This window comes from Somniosus microcephalus, chromosome 6 (assembly GCF_052327205.1).
Source record: "Somniosus microcephalus isolate GS21.2 chromosome 6, FLI_Smic_1.0, whole genome shotgun sequence".
NCBI lineage: Eukaryota > Metazoa > Chordata > Chondrichthyes > Squaliformes > Somniosidae > Somniosus > Somniosus microcephalus.
This window is the reverse complement of record NC_140992.1, coordinates 236,242,504-236,256,178: the sequence shown is the minus strand read 5'-3', so window position 1 is coordinate 236,256,178 and position 13,675 is coordinate 236,242,504. Positions and strand designations below refer to the sequence as shown.

At 43.8% G+C, this 13,675-nt stretch overlaps 1 protein-coding gene across 1 annotated transcript in view; it reads left to right on the top strand.

Annotated features, from left to right (window-relative positions):
• Positions 1 to 13,675, top strand: part of LOC147116537 (neural-cadherin) — a 127,137-nt gene that overhangs the window by 76,566 nt on the left and 36,896 nt on the right. Inside the window, exons 12-18 of the mRNA XM_085992052.1 lie at positions 3,868 to 4,035; positions 5,621 to 5,870; positions 6,633 to 6,760; positions 6,845 to 7,031; positions 7,273 to 7,416; positions 8,424 to 8,707; positions 10,350 to 11,964. Coding sequence (XP_085848178.1) covers positions 3,868 to 4,035; positions 5,621 to 5,870; positions 6,633 to 6,760; positions 6,845 to 7,031; positions 7,273 to 7,416; positions 8,424 to 8,707; positions 10,350 to 11,964 — 2,776 coding nt within the window. The remainder of the gene's footprint in view (positions 1 to 3,867; positions 4,036 to 5,620; positions 5,871 to 6,632; positions 6,761 to 6,844; positions 7,032 to 7,272; positions 7,417 to 8,423; positions 8,708 to 10,349; positions 11,965 to 13,675) is intronic.

Genomic DNA, 13,675 nt, shown 5'->3' with positions numbered 1-13,675 from the left:
GGAGAGGGAATTTGGATGTGTAACTACATTTAGCATTTATAATGCCAGAAACATTTGGGACTTTGTAGGTACAGTTGCAACTTGACTGTTTACAAACCTGCTAGTGTTTGGAAAAGATGTTATCAGATGGCAATACTCCTTTAAAAGTATTAGTGTAGGATATCCCTCAGTGAATATCCTCTAAAAAAGAAAGGACTTTGTTTTCCCACTAGAAGAAAAAGGCCTTCAAATTATGCTGTAGGATATTAGTGTATGAATACTTAACATATTCATCTTAAATTCCTCACTCTGCTATTTTAGTGGAAGCATTAACAAATTCATTTTAAATGATTACTTTCACTAATACAATCATAACATTTTACAGCAAGGAGGGGCCATTTAGCTAATTGCAACTTCACTTGCTCTCTGAACGAACTATCCATATGTTCCCTTTGCCTGTCCTGGTCTCACACCCTTGTAGATATTTCACTTTCAAATATTTCTCTTTTAAAAGCGATTGTAGATTCTAGTTCTATCATTGTTTTTGGTAGCGGATTCCAGGTTTTACATTTTTAGTAAGGCAAACTTTGAAGGGGTGAGAAATGAAATGACCACAGTAAACTGGGCTGAACTGTTGATGGGTGAATCTACAGACAAATAGTGGGAAGTATTCAAAGAATTATTTGGTACGGTACAGTACAAAACCAGTACATACCCCTAAAAGGCATTGGTCTACAAATAAGGTAAGAGTTAGTATCAAGCTAAAAGAAAAGACTTACACAAATGCAAGGAAAAGTGGAAATCTAGCCGACTGGGAGAACTATAAAAAGCAACAAAGGAATACAAAAAGTAAAAAGAGGTGCAAAAAAAGGGATATGAATAAAAACTTGTGTGGGATATCAAAATTAACAGCAAAAGTTTTTAATAAATATATTAAGAGAAAGAGAGTGGTAAAGGAGAATGTGGACCCAGTAAAGACAGCTCAAGATGAGACTATAATGGACAATAAGGAAATGGCAGACTTATTAAATAAATAGTTTGTATCCGTTTCATAGTGTAGGAAGTGGACAAATTGCCAGCAGTACAATGGAACCCAAAAGTAAGTCAAGGGAAGGAACTTAGTGAATTTAATATAGGTAACAAAATGGTAATGGAGAAAATAGTGGCACTTAAGATGGACTCTAAGTTCTGACAGTTTCCACCCCAGAGTACTAAAAGAAATGTGAGGAAATTGCAGATGCATTAGTCATAATTTTCAAAAGCACCCTAAATTCAGGAATTGTGCATTTGGATTGGAAAATCTCAAATGCCACTCTATTATTTAAGAAGGGAGGCAGAAATCACGATCCTGTCAGTTTCAGAGCAGTTGTGAGGAAGTTACTGGAATCTATCTTCAGAGACAGAGGACCGGATATTGACAGGGGCGGGTTTTCCGAGCGGGTGTGGGGGGGGGGGGGGGGGCGCAGTTTCGGACAGGTCCGGGTTTTCTCGCAGCGTGCATAATGTCTTTTTTGACAGGTTCTTCACCCGGAAGTCCGAATCGCCAACCCCGGGGGTCTGATCAACGATGGTGGGGGGAGTCTGACTCCTGATTGGGGCAGGAGGTCTTTGGATGGGGATAGACTGATGGGGGGGGTGGTGGGGGGTGTCCAATCCCAGGGTAGTAGGTAAGCTTGGGGTGGGGGGGGGTGGAGGGTTGGGGGGAAGCACTCCTGCTCCTCCCGGCCCACAAGCTGTGCTATAAGTGCACCTACCTTTTCCTCCAAGCTGTCTATGGCTCCCTTGAGCTGCCGGGTTTCCCGAGGCCTGGGAAATCTGACCAGCCAGGGTTAAACCTGTAAGGGAAGTTAAATGTGATGCTCCCAGCCTCATAATAATATTTAAATGGCCAACCCACCTCCTGGGAGTGGGTTGGCTGCCTACCCCCTGCCCCGCTTCCGTTAAACCTGGAAGTGGGTGGGTTGGAGGAGGATTGGGGTTGGATTTCAGATTTAAAAAATTTTAACATCTCACCCAACCCCAACCCATCCATTTCTGGGGGTGAAAATTCACCCCAGAGTGACTGAGCACTTGGAGAAGTATAAACTGATCAAAGAGACCCCAGAGAGGGGTCCGAATTGCCGACCCCGGGGTGGGTCCAAGCCACGATTCTGGGGGTGTCCGATCCCTGATTGGGGCGGGAGGTCTTTAGAGGGGGGTGGATTTGTGAAGGAGAGGTCCTGTCTGACTAATCTAGTTGAACTGTTTGGGGAGGTCACTGGCATGGTGATAGGGAAGTGTCTACGCATGTTGTCTATATGAAATTCCAGAAGGCATTTGATTCAGTTTTGTACAAGAGATTATTAGCAAATGTGAAAGCACACAGAATTGGAGATAACACTGAGACATGGGTTGGTAATTGGTTGGGAGGTAGGAAACAGAGAGTAGTGGTAAATGGAGTGTTCCCTGATTGGCAGGATGTGACAAGTAGTGTTCCCCAGGGGTGTGTTCTGGGCCTCAGCTTTTGAACATATATATTAATGACTTGAATTAAGGAATAGAGAGTAGTATATCCAAGTTTGCAGATGACACTAGGTTAGGAGGCATAGTAAGTTGTGTGGATGGGAGCAGATGGTTACAAAGGGCATAGACAGAGTTAGTGAGTAGGAAAAAGTATGGCAGATGGAGTACAGTGTGGGAAGTGTGAGGTCATCCACTTTGGATCGGAGAAAGACAAATCGGAATATTCTTAATGGTGAAAGTCTAGGCAATGTGGAGGTGCAAAGGGATTTAGGTGTCCATGTACACAAATCACTAAAAGCTAGTGCACAGATACAAAAAGTAATCAACAAGGCTAAGGAAATGTTGGCCTTTATCTCAAAAGGGTTAGAATACAAAAATGAGGAAGGGATGTTTGTACAGAGCCTTTCTCAGACCCATCTGGAGGGCTGCATTTAATTTTGGGCCCCAAACCTCAGGAAAGATATATTGGTCTTGGAGGGTTACAGCACAGATTCACCAGAGTGATACCAGGGCTTACAGTGTTAAAGTATGAGGCCAGGTTGAATAAACTTGTTTTGTATTACCTTGAGTTTAGAAGGTTGAGGGGTGATCTAATCTAGGTGTTTAAAATAAAATAGAGATTTGATAAGGATAATACAGAGAAACTATTTCCTCTGGCGGGGGAATCCAAAACAAGGGGGCATAATAATAACATTTTTAAGGTGATTGGCAGAAGAACCAAGGGCGACATGAGGAAAAACTTTTTTACGGAGCGAGTGGTTAGGATCTGGAATGCACTGCCTGAAAGGGTGGTGGAGGCAAATTCAATCGGGGCTTTCAAAAGGGAATTGGAAAAGTACCCGAAGGAAAAAAATTTGCAGGGCTACGGGGAAAGGGCAGGGGAGTGGGACTAGCTGAAGTGCTCTTTCAGAGAGCCGGCACGGGCTTGACGGGCAGAATGGCCTCCTTCTGTGCTGTAACCATTCTATGACTCTCTGATTCTAGAGCTAAGCCATTTAGGAGTGAAATGAGGAAGCACACTTTCACATAAACGATAATGGAAATTTGAAACTCCACAAAAGGTTGTGGATGCTAGGTAAATTGAAATTTTCTAGACTGAGATTGATCGCATACTCAGGGATATGGAGCAAAGTCGGGTAATTGAATGGCTGAACAGCCTACTCCTATTCCTGTGTCCCTAAGTCCTAATGACCCCCTTTGTAAAACAATTTCTCCTGTCTTTTCCTTCATTCTTTTGAATTTCAAGGCCATATGATTAATTAGGAATGAATTTCACCCTGTCTGAAATATTTGTGACATTGTCAGGAAAGAATTTGAAGCTACCTGTTTAAAAAGAATAAATAGAATTTATAGAATTTCCAACTGTGCTACTGTTTGTATTTACAGCGGTCCCACATCATCCGTGAGATAATTGCCACAGACGGAGGAAATAGGAGTAGTAAGGTAGAGCTTGCTGTGACAATTACCAATGTCCAAAACCAGCCGCCGCAGTGGGAGAAAGAAAAATATCAAGTTGTTATTCCTGAAAACACCACACGAGATACATCTATTGTAGTATGTTATCTTCTTCATATGAAATATATGCATACTTTAGACACAAGAGAAACAGCAGGTTTAAAATTTGTTTGCATTCATGCATTTAAAAAAAGTCACATTGAAATTGCTAATGTAAAAAAATGATTGAATTAGTCATATTAAAATTACATGTTTGTGATGATACTCCAAGCAATTCAGAGAGATAGCAGGCAATGCCTGCAGCTCTCACAAGATAAGTTTATTTTGCCTTTATCCCCTTGAGGTAAACCATAGTATGAAATACTTAACTTTTGCTTCTGCTGGATGTTGATTCACTAGAAACATTACATTAATATTTCAGATACTCCACATTATATCGGCAGTAAATTAATCTCACTCAGCAGACATTTAGGGGTGGAAATTCGTGTTGGTTGGGAGCAGTAGCGGTAGTAGAAGCGGTATTGGTATCGCATTGGCTGACCATTATACGTTCCACCCAATATTTAGTCCCATTGAAGTCGGGAGAACTGAATATCAGGCAGGACATATAACAGGTGGGTGGCCTCAAGCAACTCTGGGTCTTGAGGGCCCAGCTGCAGACTGCAGCATCTTGGTGTGGGCATGGCAGTCTGGCTCAGCTGGTTGTGTGGCACTAACAAGGGCACTGGTGGAGTGAGTGGCGGGGTAGCAGGCATGCTGTCATTCTGAGAGAGGACAGCAGGTGTCTCTCTCATGCAGCCAAGGCCACTGTCCTTGGGATCGCGCCTTAGCTCTCCTGCGGCTCTGCACGAGAACAGAGTGCAGGAGTGATGTGATGCACTGGAGACCCCTGCCAACACTGGCCTCGAGAGTAAAGATGGCAGCATTATGAGCTGCCAAGGAAGCTGTCAGAGTTGTCAGCAGAGGCTCCATCATGGTGGGGCCACTGTCGTGTTCATGGAGCTGACTACTGACTCCATGTTGGACAGAATGGTCTCCAGGTTTTGCGCGAAGCTCCAACACAAATTGGAGCTGGACTTCTCCTTGCTCTTAGCCATTGTGGGAGAACTTTCTGGCAAGTTGCCCAGTGCACCTAGCATTTTCTGGTGTATGCACATCAGTCTTCTTTGGTAGCCAGGTCCTGGCCCCTTGAAGTCGGCAACATAAAGGACAGCAGGTTAGGCTGCTCAGTGCTGGTACAGATGTGTGGTGTGTGTACGGTTCATGCTCTGCCCATTTGTACTTCAGTGTTCTATGTATATCATATTACCAATTTGCATATTAGACATGGATTCCCGCTTGAAACAGATGAGCTCTCCGGCCGCCCATCTCTGGACCATACCCAAGATGGCAGCAGTCGGAGCGGCTGCATAAGCGGGACGGTAAGTGACCCAATGCCATTTTCAGGCCACTACTGCCCCATTTACACCTCCTGTGTCCTATCTGCCACAACACAGTGCACGATGTTGGACAGGTTTATACCTTTCAAAGGATAAGGCTAACTTTTGTTTTTACAGATCAATTAAATTACCTTTGTGATTGATACTGCAAAAATTCTCAGACACGTATGTAAGAGTAGGGAACCACCAACTTGAGTACTATTTCTTTAAGTGCTCTGATTCTTGAATTATTTAACTTTTCACAGGTTATAAAGGCAGTCTCTCCTCTTGGCGACCCCCGTGTGACCTATAACCTGGAAGATGGCCTTGTTCCAGAAACCAACATGCCAGTACGTTTCTACCTGATACCAAACAGAGAGGATGGAACAGCCTCCATCTTGGTTGCAGAGCCGCTGGACTATGAAACAACCAGGCACTTTATGCTGAAGGTTCGTGCCCAGAATATGGCTGTAGTGCCTCTAGCAGCATTCACCATAGTGAACATTAATCTAACAGGTAAGTTGTTTCCTTCCCACAAAGCAAACCAGGCCATCTTCAAATTAGAAAAAGTATAGTATATACCTATGTGGTTGTCAAATCAGTCCAACCAACTAGTTTGACCAGGAGTGCTCCTTCTGGCTCCACAACAGTGCTGTGAGCTGCTGTCAGCTTTAGCTCGCCCCTCTCCCTCCCATCCACCACAGTCCTTCCACCCAGGACCTGGCTTGGCGTTGGTGCTGCCCAATTTTCCTAAGGCCCTGCAGCTTGCTGGTGTTATGCAGGTGAAGCCCGAGCGCGCATTCCCTTCATGACGCCCGTTTTGCAACAGTTTCCAGCGCCACCCCAATTTCTCGGCCTTAGATTCGGGTATTTTGATTTTATCAACATTTTTTTCTCTAAATGAATTGCTAATGATTTTAGTAAATGTGTTGATGCAAGTGTGAAAGATCTCCTTAGAGAAAGCCCAAAAGCAAACATTCTCCTGCATAGTTGGGAGTATAATTCTAAGTACTGGTAAACTGCTTTAACTATTAAAAGATTGGCTTTACTGTTACAGAGTGTAGGATTTGAAATGTAAGCTCAATTGTTAAGGAGGTCAAAAAGCGTGGTGACCTCATTTCTAAACAGTACCAGCCACTTCATGTTGTCATTGATGTCAATTAAAAAACCCGATTCTTATTTAAAGGAAAGGTGGTACTAACTATTGACCATATTTTGTAACTACCAAGATGGAGATGACTAGTTACTTCATTGCATTTTGTTATTGCTATTCCTCAGATGTGAATGACAACGTACCATTTTTCACCTCCTCAATGTATGATGCCTCTGTCACAGAGGGGGCTGAAAGAAAGACTTCTATTCTTCAAGTAGTAGCAACTGATCAAGACTTGGGAGTCAATGGGAAGGTTTGTGTGAAAAACAGATAAAATAGCATTCCTTCAATGGCAACTTCATTCCTCAAAGTACTAAATAATATTTTTATTTTTCAGATCACATATTCTCTCTTGAAGGATCGAAATGGTGACTGCGATTTTTTTCAAATAGATTCCACAACAGGCTTGATTTATACACAAGCAATTTTTGACAGAGAGTTAAAAGGATCCTATCTTTTAGAGGTGCAGTCAATGGATGGTTCTGAATCTGCTCGCCCAGGAAAACATGGACAGCCAAACACTGGTAAGCAATATGAGTAAAACCCCATGGTTGTATTATCAGTGGATCCTTTGTTATATATCTAATTGTTGGTATTTTGTAAAATGTTTCTGTGGTCAGCTTATGAGCTGATTTTATTAGAATAGTGAACCTCATGAAGAAATGACTGTAAATTATTTGCCACAGTAAGTAATTTCAGGTATCACAGCTGAAAGAACAGGAACATTAATTCATACAATTTAATGTGCCATTTTCCAACCTGTAGATTCCGCTTACGTGAGAATCTTTATCAGTGATGTGAACGACAACAAGCCCATTTTCACTCAGAAGGTCTATGAAGTTAATGTGGATGAGGACCAAGACTTGGGGTCTGCTGTCATTACTGTCAGTGCCAATGATGAAGATGAAGGTAGGCTGTTAGAAATCTTGGGAGCTCAGGATCAAATTTTAATTATATTGTGCCTTTATTCTGATTCTGTTTTGAAGCTCTCAGGGATTCAGACAAATGCTTCAATAAGCCTGCTTTTCCAGTGCTAGCAGTGACTCTAGTTATCTACTTGCTTCTGCAACATTACTAACACTGTCATGCTGTCAGTACATACAGCTCCAAAAATATCTGCTTTCATTAATTTTAATGTAAAGCAAATAGATTCCAGCTTCTCCCTTTCTGGGCCTCCTGTTGCTGCCTCCCATCTCCTTTAGCAGGGAGGGATGAACTTCTCCATGGTAACTCTATGATTAGTTGACAGCAGGGCTCTATCATTATGTCAGGCCCCCTAGGTGCAATGCTACATTCTAGCTTTTTACTCATCAAGTCAGCCAACTAAAAGTTACAGAAACTTATACAGCTTAGTGGGGGTTACATAAAGCTTGTGACCCCCCCACCCCCACCCCCGATCTAGTGCACTTCCACTAGAGAATTCACACCATCCAGAATTTCTAATATAGATACTCAATGGTGCTTTCTTTCACTGTTACCTCTGTCACGATAGTTGGAAATCCTTAACTGATGCCCTCTTCTGCTTATTATTTAATTTATAAAGAATTACATTAAATCATATGGCAGAATCCTTGCTTACATTAAACACTCATAGCATTTTATGAAAAGTTTTGGATAGCTAACTGCATAAATTAAATGTATTACTTTTAACGAATAATCAATGCTGTGAAGAGGTCCATTTCAAATGTACATTGGATTCATATGTAATTTGTTGGCCTGGAGCAAGGGAAGCAAATGCCCATGTCTGGGCTTAAAATATGTCATGAACAGGTCATACATAACTCACGGTAACACTGGATGTAACTGTGCTTCAGTGAATGATGCAAAGATGCACATCTGTCATAATATGAATATTTAAATAAAGTGGTAATAAGAAAATAATCATAACATATCTGTGCTATTATTTTGATTAACAGGTGCTAATGCAAAACTGAGGTATCAAGTCACATCAGGGAATGTAGCAGGAGTGTTTGATGTAGAGCCTGAGGTTGGTACCATTTTCATCTCTCAGCCTCTGGATTACGAACGGGTGAAAAGATATGAGCTTCACCTGTTGGCCTCTGATGGTAAATGGGAGAACTACTGCATTGTCATCATCAGTGTGTTGAATAGAAATGATGAGGCTCCAGTCTTTTCTCTCAGTGAATACTATGGGAACGTGACAGAGGAGTGGGATGGATCTGCCCTCTTGGTATTACAGGTATAATGTCTTCCAAGCCTATTTTCTTTTTAATTTCTATTTGATTATATTTGTTTGACTAGACTTACCTAGTTTCTAACCAAACAGTTGCCTGTCACTTATACAAAACAAAAAAAAATTCTCTGGTGCAGCACACTGCTGATCAAGATTAACAATTCTGTGGCAATTTGAAAATAATATACATCTCAATAATCTGTCACTATTTTATATCTTAATGTAATATACCATATTACAAAAAGGATATAAAGATATTGGAGAAGGTGCAAAAAGGATTTACAAGGATGATATCAGAACTGAGAGGTTATAACTATCAGGATAGACTGAACAGGTTGGGGCTCTTTTAGCTAGAAAAGAGAAGGCTGAGGGGTGACTTAATAGAGGTCTTTAAAATTATGAAGGGGTTTGATAAGGTAGAAGTAGAGAAAATGTTTCCACTTGTGGGAAATCCAAAACTAGGGGTCATAAATATAAGATAGTTACTTAGAAATCCAATATGGAATTCAGGAGAGGCTTCGGGCTGGATTTTGCCAATGGGGAGCTTTTGGAGGTGGAACTCCCACTTGTCGGGTTGTAGTCCCGCCTCCATCAACTTCTGGCCAACCCACGCTATTTTCCCTTAATTGACCTTGTTAAGCCCGCCCAATGGACTTAGCAGGCCAATTATGGGGAAGCCAGTTACAGAGAATGTCAGCGTATGACGTTTCATCTGTCAAAATATTTTGACAGATGAATTGTCATCGTTTGACAGCTCTGTGAAACTCTGTGAAGCTGTCAAGCACTGACATTCTCTGTAGTTTGATGAGTTCTTAAATTCAAGACCTCATCAAACCGCTTTCTTTTGCAGAAATTAGATGGTTGTTGCATTGGAGAATGCAATGGCCATCTGTCATCTCTGCCGCGGAGGTGCGAGACTCTCCGCATACCAAACTCCTGAAGCCTGCAGGAAGAAACAAAGGTAAGTAAACTTTTTCTAACACTTTCCACTTACCTCAGATACTCACCTCTCCACGTTTGCACCCATCACTTACCTTCGCAGCACACTTTTGCACCCCTCCAACCCCCACAGACCCAGTACTCGCCTCGGTGACAGTGGCGGGTTTCAGAGCCTTCGGGAAGCCCGCACTTGTGTGGGCAAAATGGGGATAATCCTCTTATCTGCCTGTTAACTACCTATTAACAGGCAGTTAAGTGGCTGTAATCCCCTTCCCGCCTCCAAGTAGACGGGACCTGTCGCGGATCGGCTACCCACCTCGTGGCAAGATGGCACGGAGGCGGGTTGGAGGCGGGTTGGGGGCAGGTTGGGCACCCGCCCCCAAATTCTGCCATTTTCCCGGCAGTCCTGCCTCCCCAGGGCTGGCAAGATCACGCTCTTTACTCAGTGTGGTTGAAATGTGGAACTTGCTACCACATGGATTAGTTGAGACGAATAGCATAGATGCAGTTAAGGGGAAGCGAGATAAGTACATGAGGGAGAAAGGAATAGAAGGATATGCTGATAGGATGAGGTGAAGTAGGGTGGGAGTAGGCTTATGTGGAGCAGAAACACCAGGATATTCCAGTTGGGCTGAAATGCTTGTTTCTGTGCTGTACACTCGATGCAATTCTATGTAATAAATAAACTGATTTTCTATATCACACAAAGGTTAGAGCCACCGATCCAGACAATGAGGCAGATCAAGGAGCCCTGAGGTACTCACTGCATGGTCAAGGAGCAGAGGGTGAATTCAGGATTGATGAGATCACTGGGAAAATTTACTCCCAGAAGCCACTTGATCGTGAAGAGCGAGCAGTTTGGCGCTTTGTCCTGCTAGCCACTGATGAGAATGGAGAAGGACTAACAGGGTTTGCCGATATGATAGTCAGAGTACGGGACATAAATGATAATAATCCTACCTTCCCCTGCATGTCTGACAACAGTTGTAGTGGCTATGTTCTGGAAAATTCTCCTGCAGACACTTCTATTATGGAGATGACAGCGACAGATCTAGATGACCCCACTGTGAGCCAAAATGCTGTTCTGACCTACAGAATTGTTCGTAATGGAAAGAATAAAATTAATTCAGATTTATTCAACATCAACCCAACTACTGGCACAATCTATATAGCCCTAGGGACCCTAGACAGAGAGAAAATGGATAAATATCTACTTGTTGTGGAAGCAAAAGATGGAGGAGGATTGACTGGGACAGGAACAGCAACTATCTTTGTGTCAGATGTGAATGACCATTCACCCAGATTTGAACAACAGACGTGGAGAGCAAAGATATCAGAGAACAGCGAGGTGAATTCAGCAGTGTTGGAGGTATCAGCAGTAGATGCAGATGTTGGTGAGAACGCCCAGCTGACATTCACCATTGTCGCAGGAGATCCAGGGCACAACTTTTACATTGAAAACAACAAAAATCAGCTTGGGACCATTCGATTAAAAAAGGAGGTAGATTATGAGAAGCCACATGAACGAAAGTTTAACCTGACTCTGAAAGTGGAAGATCTTGATTTCTCCAGCACTGCCCATTGCTTGATTGAGGTGGAAGATTACAATGATCATATCCCGGTGTTTATTCCTCAGTTTTATCAGGCTAATGCAGTGCCTGAAAATGTGCTTATAGGTACCGTTGTTGTTAAGGTGATGGCCTCTGATGCTGACTCTGGTTACAATGGGAAAATTGTGTATAGCACACTGAGAAACTCAGACCCATCAGGACAGTTTGTCATTGACCATTCAGGGCATGTGACTGTGGGAAATCCCCTCGATCATGAAACTATCCAGCAATATAATCTGATTATACTGGCAACAGATCAAGGGACACCTGCTCAAACAGGGACTGCAACAATACAAATGACTGTGCTTGATGTTAATGACAATGGACCGGAGTTTGAGACAGCATACATGCCTGTTGTATGGGAGAATTCACTGGCACCCCAAATAGTATCCATGAACCAGTCCTCACGGCTGCTTTTTGCTATAGATCGGGACACAGCTCCAAATGGGCCTCCTTTCACCTTTTCTTTGCCACCAGAATACCAAAACTCACAAGACTTTGCTCTGAGGGACAACAGGAATAGCACAGCCACTGTCATGACTCTCAGGATGTTTGACAGAGAGGAGCAGAAAGAGTTTTATTTGCCCATTATCATAACAGACAGTGGAACCCCTTCCATGAGTGCTACAAGCACACTGACCATCACAGTCGGTGATGAAAATGATCACCCTCATCAAGCAGGACACAAAAAAATCTATGTTTACAATCATAGAGGTAACATTAAAGCTACAACCTCATCTATATTTCAAAGTTGGAAACTATCTTGTTATATCATGTCTATCATGTCGCTCTTTTTCCAACAATCAAATTTGTAAATTTGGTGTAATTTACACAAAATGAAACCAATCACACTTAGTCAGATTGTGCATGTGTGTGTATCCAAGTACAGTTAATAAAATCTTTTTCTTAGGCAGTCTCTCGGAACCGAGGATAACTTGCTTCCACATTAAAAATAAGTTCGCAGGTGTCTGATGAGTTCAATGCGGGACCTACAGTCTCTGTCACAGGTGGGGCAGACGGTGGTTGAAGGGGCGGGTGGGTGGGGTGCTTGGGTTGATGTGCACTCCTTGCGCTGCTTGCGCTTGGCTTCCACTTGCTGCCGGCGAAGAGACTCGAGGTGTTCGGCGCCTTCCCGGATGCTTCTCCTCCACTTCGTGCGGTCTTGGGCCAGGGATTCCCAGGTGTCAGTGGGGATCTTACACTTTTTCAAGGAGGCTTTGAGGGTGTCCTTGAAGCATTTCCTCTGCCCACCTGGGGCTCTCTTGCCGTGTCGGAGCTCCGAGTAGAGCGCTTGTTTTGGGAGTCTCATATTGGGCATGCAGACGATGTGACCCGTCCATCGGAGCTGATCGAGCGTGGTCAAAGCTTCGATGCTGGATATGTTGGCCTGAGCGAGAACACTGACGTTGTTGTGCCTATCCTGCCAATGGATTTGCAGGATCTTGCGGAGACAGCGTTGGTGGTACCTCTCCAGTGTTTTGAGGTGCCTGCTGTACATGGTCCATGTCTCTGAGGCATACAGGAGGGGGCGGATATCACTACTGCTCTGTAGACCATGAGCTTAGTGCCTGGTCTGAGGTCCTCGTCTTCAAACACTCTCTTCCTCAGGTGACCGAAGGCTGCACTGGCACACTGAAGGCAGTGTTGGACTTCGTCGTCGACGTCTGCCCTTGTTGACAGTAGGCTCCCGGGGTATGGAAAGTGGTCCACGTTGTCCAAGGCCTTGTCGTGGATTTTGATAATCGGGGGGCAATACTGTGTGGCGGGGGCAGGTTGGTAGAGGACCTTTGTCTTACGGATGTTTAGTGTAAGGCCCATGCTCTCGTACGCTTCGGTGAAGGTGTTGACGATGGTTTGGAGTTTGACCTCCGAGTGAGCGCAGACGCAAGCGTCGTCTGCATATTGTAATTCAACGACAGAGGATGGGACGACCTTGGATCTGGACTGGAGGCGACGGAGGTTGAACAGTTTCCCGTTTGTTCTGTAAATTAGCTCCACTCCAGTGGGGTGCTTACTGAGGGTGAGATGGAGCATTGCAGCAAGGAAGATCGAGAAGAGTGTTGGTGTGATGACACAGCCTTGTTTGACCCTGGTCCGTACATGAATTGGGTCTGTGGTGGAACCGTTGGTCAGGATCACGGCTTGCATGTCATCGCGAAGCAGCCAGAGGATGGTGACAAACTTTTGAGGGCAGCCGAATTTGAGGAGGACACTCCATAATCCCTCACGGTTGATAGTGTCGAAGGCCTTTGTGAGATCAAAGAAGGCCATGTACAGCAGTTGGTGCTGTTCCCTGCATTTCTCTTGTAGTTGACGCGCGGTGAAGATCATGTCCATTGTGCCCCTTAGTGGGAGGAATCCGTATTGCGATTCTGGGAGGAGCTCTTCGGCCACTGGGAGAAGGTAATTGAAGAAGATTCTTGCG